This window comes from Tachypleus tridentatus, chromosome 11, assembly GCF_004210375.1.
Source record: "Tachypleus tridentatus isolate NWPU-2018 chromosome 11, ASM421037v1, whole genome shotgun sequence".
In the NCBI taxonomy this organism is placed as follows: domain Eukaryota; kingdom Metazoa; phylum Arthropoda; class Merostomata; order Xiphosura; family Limulidae; genus Tachypleus; species Tachypleus tridentatus.
Genome location: NC_134835.1, coordinates 81,426,984 through 81,444,309, shown reverse-complemented (window position 1 = coordinate 81,444,309; position 17,326 = coordinate 81,426,984). Strand labels below are relative to the sequence as shown.

At 33.1% G+C, this 17,326-nt stretch overlaps 1 protein-coding gene across 5 annotated transcripts in view; it reads left to right on the top strand.

Annotated features, from left to right (window-relative positions):
* Positions 1-17,326, top strand: part of LOC143232600 (eye-specific diacylglycerol kinase-like) — a 424,387-nt gene that overhangs the window by 348,439 nt on the left and 58,622 nt on the right. For all 5 annotated transcript variants that reach the window (XM_076468219.1, XM_076468218.1, XM_076468220.1 and 2 more), the window contains 3 exons: positions 6,777-6,855; positions 8,518-8,601; positions 16,854-16,931. In XM_076468219.1, coding sequence (XP_076324334.1) covers positions 6,777-6,855; positions 8,518-8,601; positions 16,854-16,931 — 241 coding nt within the window. The remainder of the gene's footprint in view (positions 1-6,776; positions 6,856-8,517; positions 8,602-16,853; positions 16,932-17,326) is intronic.

The window sequence follows — 17,326 nt, the reverse complement described above, 5'->3', positions numbered from 1 at the left end:
AAGTGAAGTAAGTGTACATGTTTCTGTTGTTGTATGATATTTTGTTTTATAAATTATGTTAGACACACCCACACCAAAAATCCACCAATTACAGATAATTGAAATTAAGTAGACATGTTTCTATTGTTACATGACATTTGGAGTTATTTGCATACTTATTGTTTTGAATCGTTTGTATAAAAAAGCACCTTTCTCTTTGTGATTTTGCGACTATTTTTAGTTTTAACTTTAAGGGTGTTTTTTTTTTATAACGCAAAGGTTTTCTAAAATAGCATGTTGTGAAGTATCGTGTGTTTATTTTTCTGTATGACGAAGGAAATTGTCAACTCATAACAAATTACAATAATATTTCTCCTACTGTTATAAACAATTCCGGTCAATAGGTTTTTGGGACCTTCTAACGATTGCTGTAGTGAGAAACATAATATCACTGATTCTAGCAACAACGTAAAATGACTTGTGGTCAGATTTACTTAGGATGTAGTTTGATGTCACGATCACTATTATTACATTATTAACAATTCCGCTTCAGTGAAATTTGCTTTTAAACAGTGAAATGTTTTCTTATAGACCTTGACTCTGGTTTTGCAGTTTTGAAGTGTATTAAATAATATACCACGCACCTCCGAGCGAAACGGAGAGTGGATGTTATTTACCTACAATCAAGCAAGTTGGAAGGTTCTATTTCTCTTTTTCTATTTGATACGTTTTTTATTTTGTAAATCTATACCAAAATAAAAAAGGTAAAAAAAGAAATACAGAACATGTACTTGAGGAAAATGTAAAAAAACAAGCACAAAACATGTACTTGAGGAAAATGTCACGTAAACTATTCAATTCTGTAATTTCAAGTTCAAAATCCACCTACAAATTGCACATACTGACTACTGATGAAACAAATGTGCTACGTTTGAAATAACAATATCGTAACATATGTATTTGTTACATTGTCTCAGATACTTTTTTTCAAACTCGTAAAACACTAGTTATTATTTACAAGTTAAGCAATACCTACAACTTTAAGAATGGTTTATAAAAACTGTTCTGTGCTTTGATACAATAAACATGTTCACATAAGGATTATAATTGTTGTGTAAGCTATTTATCTAAAACCTTATAGACTTTGTTTTCGAGTAAAGCTACATTAACATATCTGCTGTTTCCACCACAGGGTATCAAACCTCGGATTTTGGCGTTGTAAGTCTGTAAGCTTACCATTGTCCAACCGAGGGATACTATAAAGAGGTAGGAAGATATATTTCTAGCTGCGATTGGTTTTAAGCTTAGTTGTTGCTTATCTGCAGGTAAATCGTTTTTGGTAAGAAGATATTTTACCAACAAATGAAGGGACCAGTTATATAAAGATATAGTATTTATATTAAAAATAATAACTAAGTTATACAACAATGTAACATTTATGTTGGTAATATTTCCCGATCCAATAAAAAAGGATCTGGCATAGCTAGGTGGTTAGGGCGCTCGACTCGTAATCCAAGGGTCGCGGGTTCAAGTCCCCCACACACACAAAACATGCTCGCTCTTTCATCCGTGAGGACGTTATAATGTTACAGTCAGTTCCACTATTCTTTGGTAAAAGAGTAGCCCAACTGTTGACGGTGGACGGCAATGACTAGCTGCCTTCCTTCTAGATATACACTGCTAAATTATGGACTGCCAGCGTGGAGAATCCTCGTGTAGCTTTGCGTGAAAATAATTCAAACAAACCAATGATATTTTTCATTGGTGCCAAATTTGTTCTAATTATCTAACTTTTAACTTAGCCATTTTAACATTACGTTTTTATATATTTATCACCTTTACCTAACTTTGCTCTTTTTGTAGCTAACATATTTAAAAGTGCATGACAATTTAGGTACTTTGCTCTTTTTTGTAGAAAATACATAATCAGATATCACTTGTCACATTTATGTTAAATTACGATATTTCACAACAAAACTCTAGATTTTGATTATAACGCATTAATCGTTTCATTTTTATGTTAAACTTATTTTAACAACTGATCTGATTGTTGAAAAAATAATTAGATTATTATGTTTTGTAATTATTTAAGTGGTAATAATTTTAAATGCATGTATTTTCATTATTTTCCATGAATATATTTTATTAATTTCCAATGCTTATATTTTAATTTAATCAACGAAACAGGAAAACACAAAAGTTATTAGTTACCTTTGACAGATATTATTTAAACTAATCTTAAAAGTTTTACAGGATGTTCAAATGAACAGTTTGTTTGTTTGTTTTTGAATTTCGCACAAAGCTACACGAGGGCAATCTGTGCTAGCCGTCCCTAATTTTCCAGTGTAAGACTACAGGGAAGGCAGCTAGTCATCATCACCCACCGCCAACTCTTGGACTACTCTTTTACCAACAAATAGTTGGATTGACCGTAACATTATAACGCCCCCCACGGCTGAAAGGGCGAGCATGTTTGGCGCGACGGGAATGCGAACCCGCGACCCTCGAATTGCGAGTCGCACGCTTTAACGCGCTTGGCCATGCCGGGCCAAACAAAAACACAACAGTGATTTTACCGCTTTTTGCTGTTTTCTTCTCTTATTGTAACAAACAATAAATTATGTTCTTGCTGCATGTGATGTTAAAATGTTTATATATTTTTTAAAAACACAAGAATAATGGCACCAAACTGTTTAAAGTAACTGTGGCAATAGCTCAGATTTTGTCCAAATCGTTGCAGAAGTGCCTTTTCCTACCTTTGTTGGAGTTCGCACAGTAAATTTGAATACATACTTACCTTATTAGTAATTAAAATACGCTCGAACTATTTGCGAGTTAGAAATGATTCACTCGATCCAGTGCCTGATTTTTCGACATAAATATACATAAATATTTTAGTCATAATTAAGTGTCGCGAACCTATAGTGAGAAGTCGTTTCAATACCCTCTGAACATTTTAAAACTTTAGAAGCTTATTTATACAATTTTTTTCTTTCTCTAAACGAATGACAATAACATCTTTAAATTCTGGCTTCTAGAAACCTTTCTAACGTTCTAATGTAGTTCTACTTTTACTGCTTTACTAACAGCTTTCAAAACATTTAACCTGTATTATGTTCAACCTACTTTACTAACAGAAAACATGTCGTTTCTACTATAATTTTTTAGAACTTTATTTGAAGTATTGATTTCCTTCAAACGTTTTAGCTGATATAACTTTACTTGTGTTTTTTTTATAACCTTGCGTATCTGAAAACTCAAGTTTCATGTGCTCGTATAATCAAATTCCTTCAAGAGCTCAAGTGGTGCTCGTGGTTTCTCTTTGAAACCTTCCTCTTTCGAATTTCGGAGTACTAGTTAATGTTGAACTCGATTTATCTTCCCAAACAAATTTAAAAATAAAACTATAAAAAATACACTATATATATATATATATATATGGCATCTATTAAAAACGTATTTTTATCTTCTTTTCTTCTTCTTCGTTTTCTTGGAAAAATTAAGTTTAACCCTTGAAACAAAGAAGCTTTGACTACTGTTTTTTTTCTGCTTTATCAAGTAGCCTCTTCTATAGCTTTAAGCACTTTATAGAAGGCCACTCTGTAGTAGTTACCAGAGTCTTGAATAATTATTATGTTTACTTAGTGAATGTTATTACAAGGATGTATATAATGTTGAATTGTGACGAACAGTCCGCACTGTCTGTCAGGAAGAGATCCGCAAACTCACCCCTTCTTTCGTTTCATTAAAGCAAAGATAGGTGTTTTGAGTTTTTGACTTTACTTTAGATAGAATCCTACGCGCCCCCAAATGGCACAGTGGTATGTCTGGGGACTTACAACGCTAGAATCCGGATTTCGATACCCGTTGTGAGCAGAACACAGATAGCCCACTGTGTAGCTTTGTGCTTAACTTCAAAACGTCATCAAAGAACTATGTACTTGAATCTGAAGTCTTCCAACTAGTGGTTTAGTGAAAGGGCACTTGCCTCCGGATGCCGGGTTCGCTAAATTAACACCCACCTTACTCAAAATTTAGGTGTTCGCATAAGACTAAGGCTCGTGAGAAACGTTTCTGTTATTTTTGACTTCAAGCATTAGTAAATCATGAGAAATATAGTGCCTGGGAAATCCCTTATAGCTGATTAAACTACACTGACATTTCATAATTGGAAGAAATTTTAGTAGTTTTTTTTGAACACCTAACAACTTGAGGCTACATTTTTCAAGCTGTCGAGGGGTTTTTGGCGTCGCAAACAACTCTATCTCAGATCTATTCGTCCTGTAATAATATATATCAGGAGAGCTGTGGTGCATTTTAATTAATGTTAAGTATCAAACACAACATATTGTTATAAATGACTCTCAACTATATTATGAACTGACATGTAGTGTTCCTTTCAGCTTTGATTTAAAATACTGAGTATCTGATTAGCGTTCAGCACTTGAATCAATGTACAGAAGTGTTATAAAGATCCTAGTTTCCTTATAGCTAGTTAATAAACACTAATATGTCACATCATATCAAGCATCAAATTGACAAAATAAAACTTAATAAACCAATGAAAATCTTTAATCAAATAAAGTAACGTGAACAAGTATTCCCATTTACCACAAATTCCTTTCAATGGAATTAAATGCCTACCTACATCCTGTGCTGCTATTGTTACTTGACCAGTAATTGTCTTCAAGAAACCAGATAATCATGAAATAGGTTGAGCACAGTACCATAAGAGATCGAGTGCCACATAAGGTTAGAAAATAGAAAGTAAGAGTTTAAAGGTCGTATTTAAACTTGTATCTTTTCGGGTGGCGCCAAATTATGTTTTACCCCCGGATATCAAACATCCTTATTATACCACATATTCGAACACCGGATCTATAATATCACTTCGGATATAGTATGGTATAATAAAGTGACGGTTAACATTAGTAATGAGCACTAAATAATTTGTAAACCATATCACACTACAAAACTTATCAAACAGACATAAGTGTAGCAAACCTCTTACACTTGTGTCCGTTTGTCATTGAAGTACTCTCTTAAGGTCGTCTACATGGTCAAGGGCAATGTTTACAATACATGGTTTTATTTAAAACGTATTCGTCGTTATATAAACAGTGGGGTACTCACTTGTCTTTAATTCACCGAGACATCACGTTTTAACAGATCTTATTATGATTTAACAACGTATTCAATCACAGACTCACGTCCGTATGCTGCAGTGCGGGTTTCGATGTAAAACTTGTCGTTGGATTTAAACCTACGGAAGTTTATATTTTTCGTATCCAAGTACTGTTACTTGTTAGCTACTGCAAATCCACTTAGTATTTAATTAAACGAGTTCATCTTAGATATCTTAAATCACCAAATAACTTCTCTTAAGATAGTCATCATGATTATGGAGATGTGTATCTGGGATGATGTTTCTAAATCAAAATCTAATATTAATTCATCTAAATCATTAACTGATATAAGTATGTGTGTGTATCCGCTTAAAGCTGTTGAAACACTGCACCGATCGTCACCAATCTTGACATGTATCCTCAGAACGCCTCAAAGAACAGCATGGGGTACAGTAAAATATAAATGTAAAAACGGCTGGTTGGGTTGAGAAAAATTTTTACGTAGAGGAGCGAACAACGTTTCGACCTTCTAGGGTCATCATCAGGTTCACAAAGGTCAAATTAAATAATAATACGAATGCATCATACCAGGGTAGAATTTACTAGGCAATAACAGTCTATTTTGTGTTGTTCTATTTATCCCATGATGTCTTGCTTTAAAATATTACTTAAACGTAATTTTAAGTCTTTGAAACATATTTTTTTTAAATAAGTGCTTTATCAGGCTACTTAAAGGATAAAAATAAAGGTTCTTTGTGAACCTAACGATGACCGAAGAAGGTCGAACGTTGTTCACTCCTCTACGTAAAAAATTTTCTCAACCCAAACCAGCCGTTTTTACATTTATATTTTTCTCAACAAGTGGGTTTTCTCGACATCACTGATGGGAGTACAGCATTTGGATCTATTTAATCTTTTGTCACCTCTCAGAGCTCTTGGTTTTCCCTGTGCCTTGAAGTGGTACATAATGTAGTATTCCTATAAAAATGATTTCTGATTAGCATTAAGAGTTAAGAAACCAATTTTTATTTTTCATATTGTATCGTATGTCCGTATTGGCCATTCTTATCCTTTAAGTGGCCAGATAAAGCACCTATTTAAAAAAAATATGTTTCAAAGGCTTAAAATTACGTTTAAGTAATATTTTAAAGCAAGACATCATGGGATAAGTAGAACAACACAAAATAGACTGTTGTTGCCTAGTATTTGATTTTGAATTTCGCACAAAGCTACTCGAGGGCTATCTATGCTAGCCGTCCCTGATTTAGCAGTGTAAGATTAGAGGGAAGGCAGCTAGTCATCACCACCCACCGCCAACTCTTGGGCTACTCTTTTACCAACGAATAGTGGGATTGACCGTCACATTATAACGCCCCCACGGCTGAAAGGGGAAGCATGTTTGGCGCGACGGGGATGCGAACCCGCTTATTGCCTAGTAAATTCTACCCTGGTATGATGCATTCGTATTATTATTTAATTTGTTTCCTTTAGCTTAAAGGAGCTGACATTTATCGGTCAGTCAAGTACAAGAGCGATAAGGCCCGCATCTGGTTTAAATCATCGTTTAACATTCATTTCGTAACTTCACAGGAGTTATAGGAGTTCGCTGTTTCTAAAGCGATGAAAGTACATATATGTGTTAGTTTTAACATTTTTTTTTCTTTCTTTCAGAAAAGCTATACAAGGAGAAATTAAAATATCCACAGAAAATGGAGAAACGAGAACATTACGTAACACACCAGACTGGGGAGTATGTTTTATTTTTTGCTTTCATTTGACTATACATTAACATCAACTTAGAAGTATTTGTAATATCATTGCGTATGAAGTACTAAAATCAATGTTTTATGTTTTGTTTATATTTAATTAAACGTTCACATCAACTTAATAATACTAGTAGTGTCATTACATGTGAAGTACTACTGTTAATGTTTTACTTTTTATTGTTTGTTTTGAATTAAGTACAAAGCGACACAATAGGTTGTCTGTGCTCTGTCCACCACGGGTATTTAAACCCGGATTTTAGTGATGTGAGTTCGCAGACAAACCGCTGTGCCAGTTATGGGCGTTTTTTATTTACATTTGCTTATACATTCACATCAACATAGTAATACTTGTAATGCCATTACCTGTGAAGTATTAAAATCACGTAAATACCACATCTTATACAAGAGAAGTATGATATTGTTTGCACATTGTATGAATGCAACATAAGTATGAGATACTTTAAGCTCTTTATCCTGACAACACTTGCAATATTATTTAAATACGTGTTCACGCTCATATCAATAATAGAATCGATTCGGTGTTAACACTCACATTATTATCACTCAAATATTGCAATATGTACTTAAACACCAATATCACCTAAGTACTGCTTTTTGTAATCGTCGGGTCGAGAACCACAGCAGTATACGGACTTGCAACTCTAAAATTCGAGGCTCGATTTCCCGCGTTAGAACACAGCAGTGAGTCCAATGTGACTCAGCTCCAAAACAAAAAAGCAAAGCTTCTTATGCTCACACATTGATATGACCTAAATCTTTCATTTTTTATTCACTTTCATATCTGTATCATTTAAGTACCGCTCCAACTAATTAATTTTGTATCAAGATTGTCTACGTATCGAATTATATGCTTTATTGGTTAAAATTACATAACAATTACTGTATAGATTTCACATGCCGAGAGAATTTATCACAGATATTTCGACTACGACATCATTGGCAAATAATTAACCTTCAAATATTTTGTTAAATATTATGTTTTCTAAACAGACAGTTCCTAAATGGTAGAAACCTTCTTAAAGAACAAATGAGTTCTAAAACTGTTTTGGTTTTTAAAAGCTCTTTGATACTAAAAATAGACATTTCCTGATGTGGCTTAACTCCAGTTGCTTAACCTAAAACTTTGCATTTCTTTCTCAGGATTCACTGCTACATCTTGTTTGTGCAAGTAATAAAAAACTATAATTAATGGCGATGATTTAACTTCTCATTATTCACGCCTTGTGCGAAATATAATCCAATTATTTGTAAAACGAACTTGGATTATGATCAACTGGTTCGTTACCTACATATTGATACTTTAAGATTTTATTTTATCTTTGTACTTGTTATGAACATTGTGAATACATGTTGTTGTTTAATTCGTATAGTATGTTGCAATGAAGGGTTTTTATAAGGACTCGAAAATTTATTTTCATCCTATGTATGTCATGAGCAATTATATTAGCTTAATAAATTTGGTCACTGGTGAGCAGGACGACAACAATATTTGCCTTTGTTTGCAAGATAGCTTTACGAAGATCTAAGATGAGACTATCGACGTGAACCTAATTATGGTTCTATTGGCTTCATATAACTACGATGCATTTCCTAGCTTCTAATCTTAACTTGAGTTTACCTTATAGGAGACTGCAATAAATGGAGATCACCTCTGGGTCGCCACTAGTGTCTCCGGGGATCTCTGCTACGTTGGAGAAAATGATTGCTCAGTAAGTTAATTTTTTGTCGTTAGTGAACTGTTTTTATTTAAGTTGGTAAATTTCTACTTCATTTGCTACTTTTAAGATACAAAATAAAACTATCTTATGATAACGTAATTTAACAAATTACAAGCAATGAATTTTAAAATACATAATTTTCGGACCTTGATATTACAGTTTTACTCCTGTTAGGCTGCGCAGTTGGGTTCGTTGGACAGTGTCTTTTACAGGACCTGATATTTACATTTTCTTGTTATAACTATTTTGTCAGAGGTCGTCTCTTATATTTGGGTTATTATAACTAACCGATGAAAAATGATTAGATACAGATTAGTATAAAAATAGCTTCAATATGATAATTTAATAAAGAAAAAAACTCTGTTATAAATAGCCGAACAGTGTATGATTTCATCTTTCTTAGTTACAATATCAAGTTCACTATCATAATACAGTGCTTCATCATATATAAATATTTAAAGGATAACCATAACATACATTTTCATCAAGAATTTCTATAATCAGAATATATAATAAAGTTTTGAAACTTAAGTACTACTGGATAAATGTAAAATATAAATAAAGTTTAAAATTCTGGACAGTGGTCAGTGGTCCACACATTTACCTAAGAGTATTCGTAGTAGCATAAACACAAACACGTGGGCATTAAATATTTCATGAAACGAAAACAAATCAGAACTTCAACAGATTGAAAAATATCTTCTAAAATATAATTAATATTTTTCTTTGATTACGACAAAAATGATTTACCAAAAGATAAAATCTCCATCTAGTTGGAAATACGTCTTATATATGTTCTTCGTTTGAATCAATATCTGTCAAAGGGTTAAAAGTTTCAGCTGTCTCTCAAACTTCAGTTGTCTATATTTCAATTAATATAATTAAATACATTCTTCAAAGTAGTGTTATTCAGGAAAAGGTTTGACAAGTAAATATTTCACAATAGTATTTAGTCAGAAAGAGATATAGATATGTGATATATATATATGTATAAATAGCTGTGTGGGTGTACACACAACTATATATATATATGTGTGTGTATACCTTCTGATCTTTTCTAGAAGATATTTCACACTCTTCACTCCGTGAAAAAAATAAAGTTGTCAGGGAATAAGAAAAATAACATAACTTGGTATGTGGTTTGTATCTTTAGATACATCACAAAACTTCAAACATAACATAAAAGCCACCTGACTTTCATAGAAATCGATCCATGAGGAGAATCACATGTAACTTCCTTAGCTGGAGGCTCTGTACCGTGCTTGCTTAAGTCACTTCACAGTTCCTATTCTGAGAGAGCAAGAGACATTTCATGTTCTTATTCAAAAGCTTTTATATACTTGTTCGAGTTGTTTCTATATGTGTTAGGAGTCAGTGGACCCATTACAGTGAGAACTATAAAACATGAAATATATTATTTGTAAAGCTGTGCAACGGTTAGAGAATAAGGAATAGAATACGTGAAAGATGTTACGTGAAAAGGTGTGTGTCAATAGGAATAAGAAATATGAGACACACTGGGGACACTACTTGAAAAATGGAAAGGTGTGCATTCATTGGAGAATAAGAAATACAAAGCACAAGTGATGTGACATGAAAAGATGTGAAAAGGAACATAAAACATGAAAGATATTGATTGAAAATAAAAACCTCTCTAACCAAACCATTAAAGTAGAAAGTATAAAACAAGAACTTTTTTTTGAAAATGTGTACATCCATTACAGTAAGAAATACAAACGGAAATTATTAATTTTAGCTCCACAAATCTTCTAAATGCACGATTAATGGATCCACATTTGTATGCATGATTGGATAACCAAATAAGCTTTATTCTAATCAAAGAAAGTGTCGTCTGTTAATTTATATGACGAACTAAGTCATCATGTAATCATATATGATACACACACTTCATTTAAATTTGTAAGGGCCTGTAAATAATAGTCGTAACAACAATGTAATCTACGGGAGGTTTCGTTTCTTTGTTGTTAAGAACAAAGCTGCACAGTTATCTGTGCGGTGTCTACTGCATAGATCGAAACCCGAATGCTAACGCTACAAGCCCTCAAGCCTACTGTTGAACCGTACGAGGGAAAGCTCATGGAAGCAAGAAATTAATTTGGTGTTCTTGAGATATATATATATTATCGGATTTTTTTTTCACAAAAACATTTCTTTTGTTCAGCTCTGAAGAACAATGACTAAACAAACAATGAAAAAATATTTAAGAAAAGCATCAACTTTTGATTGCCTATGGGTAGAATTATAAAATATAAATAAGTTAGTCTTCTTTCTTCACTCTGGAAGACAAAAAATTGTTTCTATGTAAAAGTTATAATATTCATTTTCTTAAGCAAATGTTCAAAGCAGCTACATTTGACCAAAGAATTCTGTAAAAATATTTTCATCAACTAAACTCATAAAACTTTAGGAGAAACTAGCAAGGAATTACAATACATCGTAATAAAACTTATATAAAATATTTGGGGACCATTTTATGTCACAGAATATGTTTTATCATAACAGTCCCTGCACAGGAGAAGATAAAAAATAGAAGACTAAACGTGTAACCAATAACTTTAAAAAAGGGTTATTATTAGGTTCATCATATTTAGTAATATGAATCACTTCAATAAATCTGCTTTAGTTTGTTTATTTGTTTATTTTTTGTGGAAAGCTACTCGAGGGCTATTTGCGGTAGACGTTGGGATTGACCATCACATTGTAACGCTACCACGGCTAAAAGGCCGAGCAGGTTCGGTGCGACGGGAATTTGAACCCACAACTCTCAGATAACGAGTCGCGTGCCTTAACCACCTGGCTATGCCGGGCCTAACCGAGTTCGTAAAAAGTGAAAAATATGTGTTAACCGAACAGCATACTAAGTACAAGGTAACGGTATTTGTCTAACATGTTCTATTGTTTTATTAAGCTCACAGAAAGCATTCTCAACAATGTAATTTTAAGAGGGAAGAATGCACCTTCATAATCAACCCAAACTTCGATTATTTGTGCAATTACTGCTGTGTGGATCGAAACCTGATCGTTACAAGCCCACAACCTTATTGCTGAGTCACAGAAGAAGGGAAATTCATTGAAGTTAGGAATTAATTTTGCGTGTTTGAAACATGTGAAAGGTCTGACAGTGAAAAATTTTTTCTCTCTTTAGGTTAAATTTTTCTTTTTATATTACAATATCATAATAAACATCTCAGTTCTGGGATTTACACAACTTTCATTATTGTTACTTAGTAATGATTTTAATCCCTTATATATACGGTTGACTTAATTTTAATTACTATAACTATTCACTTTTCTATATATAAGTGTGTGTAAGTACAGTAGCTTTTCTTAATGGACACCAAAAACATCATCATAAATTACATTCAATCTGTAGAGAAATGAAATACGTATTTATTTAATATCTAGCCAATTAGAATTGAGCTTTTCAACCAGGATGGCCCATTAGAAGTACAAGAGTTAAACATACAAGTCAGAGAAATCCTTAAGGCTCACATATAGCTGTTCGTAATTTGGATCTATGAGCTAGAGATATGGCAGTCGCTGCTATAAGAGCTTGTTTCTTCCAGTCCTTTGGATCATATAACGAAATTGAATGTCAATCTCTCCTCGCACACTAAACGAAAAAGACGGTGGGTGTTCATCTTCAGTGCAATTAAGTCTTAAAAAATGTTGTTCCTTTTGTCAATTTAGCTTCGATTTTTAATGCCAATGTACGTTTGTCAATACATTTTATATATATTCATAATGTAAATAACACAGTGAAAGAAAAAAACAACGAAATAGCCACGTTCTTCGTCACTAGTACAAGGAATATGAAACAAAATACTGGGCAATTCTTTATTCTTTACCTGTATTGTAGCCAATGTTGATGCCATGAAGTACTTTTGTTACACATCCATAATTCTTTTAGTAAACAGTGACATAAATAGGTTTCGTCCCCGGAGATAAGCGAACGCCTTTTACACATCTCGTCTGCAGGGCCGTAATTTGATGGTTGAGGGAGGAAAACTTGTCGTTTTATTCGATCAGATTCTTGACGGCACAGAAAGATGAGTCATGAAGCAGAACTAATCCTGTCAATAACCATAGCAATCCCGAAGCTAAACAACAACCCAAGTGTCGTTTATCACGTAATGGGTTCCACGGTCTGCTATCTTTCGGGGGGGAAAAAGAACAAATGATTTTGTTTACCAATCTGTCTTGACTATGGAGCTCAGTAAATTTGGACGGGAAATCAAAGGTTTTCCTTTCATCTGTTCCCGTACATCTTATCTATGTATAAACGAAGGTCATTCATCAAACTCACTGTCTAGTTATCTTTGACTAGTTTCATGAAAGTGCAAGCTTTTACATGCGTTTTTATTTACAAAAAGAGTTCAAAATATTTACATTTAACTACTACTGTAATTCGTAATGAAGTCATAAGTTTCCTTTCAGTTAAGAGCCTTGTTTTTAACTCTCTTGCTATTTCTCTCAGTTCTTCTATTTTTCTAAAGAAATGTAAGAAAAGTGACCCTGAATTTTAGATCCTACATTTTTATATGATACTTTTTAAAATAATTTTTATTAAGTTTTCTTAAAAACGTTTTTCCTAACTACTTACATTCAGTTCTAGTGTGTATTTATATCAGCAGAACAATGCAATAGAGGGTCCCTTACACTAAAAGAATGTTCTAAGTGAAATTTTCGAACCCTATGAATTAATATAATTGATCCAATGATTTATAATATGTCAAAAATTAATCAGCTTATTAATAAATCTATTTTGAAAATGTTTTATTCATTTTATAATGCTGTTCAGTTACTAGTAAATATTACCTTGGTAGCTAAATGCCTATTGTGAGTTTTGCAACTGAAGATGGCTATGCCGTTATTAAGGATCCTGGGATAACAAAAATTATAAAAGTTTGGCCTTCGTCAGTTTAGCAATACTATGTAACTGAACCGCCTTGTAAATGTATTGGGGAATCTTATACTGTTGTTGAATGACTTCAAAGTGATTTACTGCTCAAATTTTATTACATGATTTGGTTTCAAGAAGTTGACACCTTAAACATAAAGTTAGGCACTACAAGTAAGTACATGAGGCAATTCGAGTAAGAAGTAATAACCGATAAAGGTTGAATGAAAGTAAAATATAAGTATCCAACAGCCTAGAGGCCCGGCATGACCAAGTGGTTAGGGCCACTGGTTCAACTCGTAATTTGAGGGTCGCGGGTTAGAATTCCCGTCACACCAAACATGCTCGTCCTTTTAGCCGTGGGGGCGTTATAATGTTACGATCAATCCCACTATTCGTTGATAAAAGAGTAGTCCAAGAGTTGGCGGTGGGTGGTGATGACTAGCTGCCTTTCCTCTAGTCTTACACTGTTTAATTAGGGACGGCTAGCGCAGATAGCCTTCGTGTAGCTTTGCGCGAAATGCAAAAACATACAAACAGACAAGCAACAAAACATATATCATCTCATTATAGAACAGTCGAATGAAACTAGGACATCGATAGTAAATGTAAATGGTAAACTATGAATTGATCTGACATCCATATGTTAAAGTTAATAATATATACATAAAACAATTATAACTATTATCAGGCTTAACGTCTATTATCATGTCACATATATGACACTATAACAGAACGGTAAGCTGAGTAGATGTTCCACTCCAATACGTATTACGTTTAAACTGCCAGTCGTTGGCTGCAGTTATCTGTAGAAAATTGGAACTACTAATGAAATGGAAAATGAAGAGTAATAAATATAATGGAAAGTGTTATTAAGAGTAAAGAATTCAAAGGATAGGAAACGTTTTTCTATGAACTGAGCACAAATTACACAACGATAAAATTCTGTGTAAGCTGCATGTCATTATATTGGGTGAATGTGGTGGTCAGGTGGTTAGTGCTCAAGACGAATAATCTGAGGAGCGAAAGTTCGAATCCCCTTCCCACCAAACTTGCTTGTCATTTCAACCGTGTGAATGTTATAATGTGACGGTCAATCCCACTATTCCTTGATAAAAGAGTAGCCCAAAAGTTGGCGGTGTGTGATGATAACTAGTTGTTTTCTCTTTAGTCTTACACTGCTAAATTGAGAATGGCTAGTGCAGATAGTCCTCGCGTAGCTTTGCGCAAAATTAAAAAAACAAATGAACATACTTAGATGAATCTGCAATATTATTCTCCCAAATAAAGAATTAGCCTCATGCAGGGTTGAAAAGTCAAACAAATTGTAGAGACTTTTATACATGAGTTTCAATAGTATAAGATAGGAATGCAAGTTTATTGTCAATCTGAAGAGGTATAAATGAGAACTGTGTTCTTAAAGGAAGAATTATTGTGTTAAATGTTGCAAGGTTTTAAATTATAGCGATATGTTTCTTTTCCAGGGATCAAAGGCCGTTCATATATACCACTATGCAAAAGTGTTAAGTACGACAGAGAATCAGTGGAAGTGTTTGAGTTCAGCGAGCAGTTAATATGTTGCTTTAATAACTACAGACAGTCTATCAGGCATTACTGTAACATCTTTAATCAGAGTTTCCTTTGGAATTTTACTCCAAATGTCTCTAGCATATATTGTTGACATATGCTAGTTTCTTGGTAGCTTCTTTCTATATCGTTAAGATAACTACATGGGGTACCATGACAGTTATTTCAGACACTAAATTTGATCAGTATGTTCATTCAAACAGAATCCTTATGACATGACCTTGATACAAGTATGTGGGAATTCTAAAGAATGATAAGTATTCTCAATCTGGCTCATTCGTTTGCCAACAGGGATCAGTTGATTGGTTTGGTTTGTTTTGAATTTTGCGCAAAGCTACACAAGAGCTATTTGCGCTAGCCGTCCCTAATTAGCAGTGTAAGATTAGAGGGAAGGCAGCTAGTCATCACCACCCACTACCAACTCTTGGGCTACTCTTTTACCAACGAATAGTGGGATTGACCATCAGAATATAACGCCCCCACTGCTGAAAGAGCAAGCATTTTTGGTGTAAATGAGATTCGAACCTGGGACCTTCAAGTTACGAGTTGAGTGTCTTAACCACCTGGCCATGGCGGGCCCAATAATGTTGAAATTATTTATTTTGTAATGGCATGGAAGAACTATTCCCATAAAATGAAAAAAAAAAACGACACAATACTTTCTTATCTATCACTTTTTGTATATCCTCAGTTATTCCAAATGATGAGAAGAACTTTGTCTTTTAAAATATTTCATTAAAAGCGAATTAATTTAACTGTCAGACGGAATAATCCAGATAAACCAAAACTAGAAGTCTAAGTTATTATTCTCTCAAAAACTACTTTTATTGGTTTTCAACAGGTCGATATATTAGGGTTAGAGTACACTTATTCATAAAAAAATTGATACGTCTGGATCCTTTTTTTAACATGTGACATAAAAGCTACAAATTTTTATAAAATATTTTATTAACTTTATTTTGTTAAATGTCTACACGTTATGTCTACACTTATAATACGTGACGAAAACAACTTAAAATGATTTTTCTATCGTAATCCCAGGTAATCATAATAAGCTTTATTTCTTATGCTCAGAAGGTCTTAATAAACATCTTACCGAATCCTATGATACATTATCTTACTGGAATACACTGTAAGTTTGATAACTGGACAACGTCTTATTTACTAAGTACGCAATTTTCCATTTTTCTAGATGAGATAAAGTTATGCTGATGGTGATGAGTCATTCATATGACATACAAAATACACAAATACAGTTGTGTGGCAAGAGCTGATATATTTTTTATTTAACTGTGTTATAACTTCTAAGTACTTCGTATTTGAGCTATATTGCAAAGAACTATGTTTAGAAAATAAATAATTTTGTACTCAAATTGTAATGAAGTTCTGCAAATGTAACAGCTTTGAAGCTTGTATTAAAGTACATTTAAAAGATGGATTTTCGTAAAAATGACGTAAAAAGATGATTTATTGCTTATTTTTAGCGTGGTTAAAAGAACAATTGTTTTAAATGGAAGTGTAGCTAAGAGATGGAATATTTTGTTGTAGATACCATTAAAGGGTGGATAGGCTTCAAACAAGTGTGGTTCAAGAATGTTATTAGTAATAAAGTTTGTTATATTGCATTAGTGTGTTGGCTTATTTGTGCTATTTTTAAGTACACATTTTGTATTTACTTTTCGACTTTCCATGAGTGAATGATTTTATTAACCGTAAATAATTATTTTCCCTTTAGAAACAAGGCCCTCGCATGAAATGTCCTGCTTGTAAAATTACTGCTCATACAAGTTGCATCAGTATCCTGATAGAAAAGGTAAAGTGTCGTTTTTATAATAATATAAAAACTAACTTTAATGAATCTGCTGCAAAGACACATCCGACACTCAATACACATACAAAGAAACACGCACACGTATAAATACAGTTGTAATAACATTATTATTAACAAAGTTTGTCCGGAACACAGGCTCTTACCTTTGTTTTCGTAATGCAAACAAGCAATGTTAATGTCATTCTGCACGAATGATCCAAATTATCATAATAATCTTAAAGTTTGATAAATCCTGTAACGCTTACTGATTTATGTTGTTTTTAAAGTTTTATAAATCTTCTAACGTTTATTGATTTATGTTGTTTTTAAAGTTTTATAAACCCTCTAATGTTTATTGATTTATGTTGTTTTTATTAAAGTTTTATAAATCCTGTAAT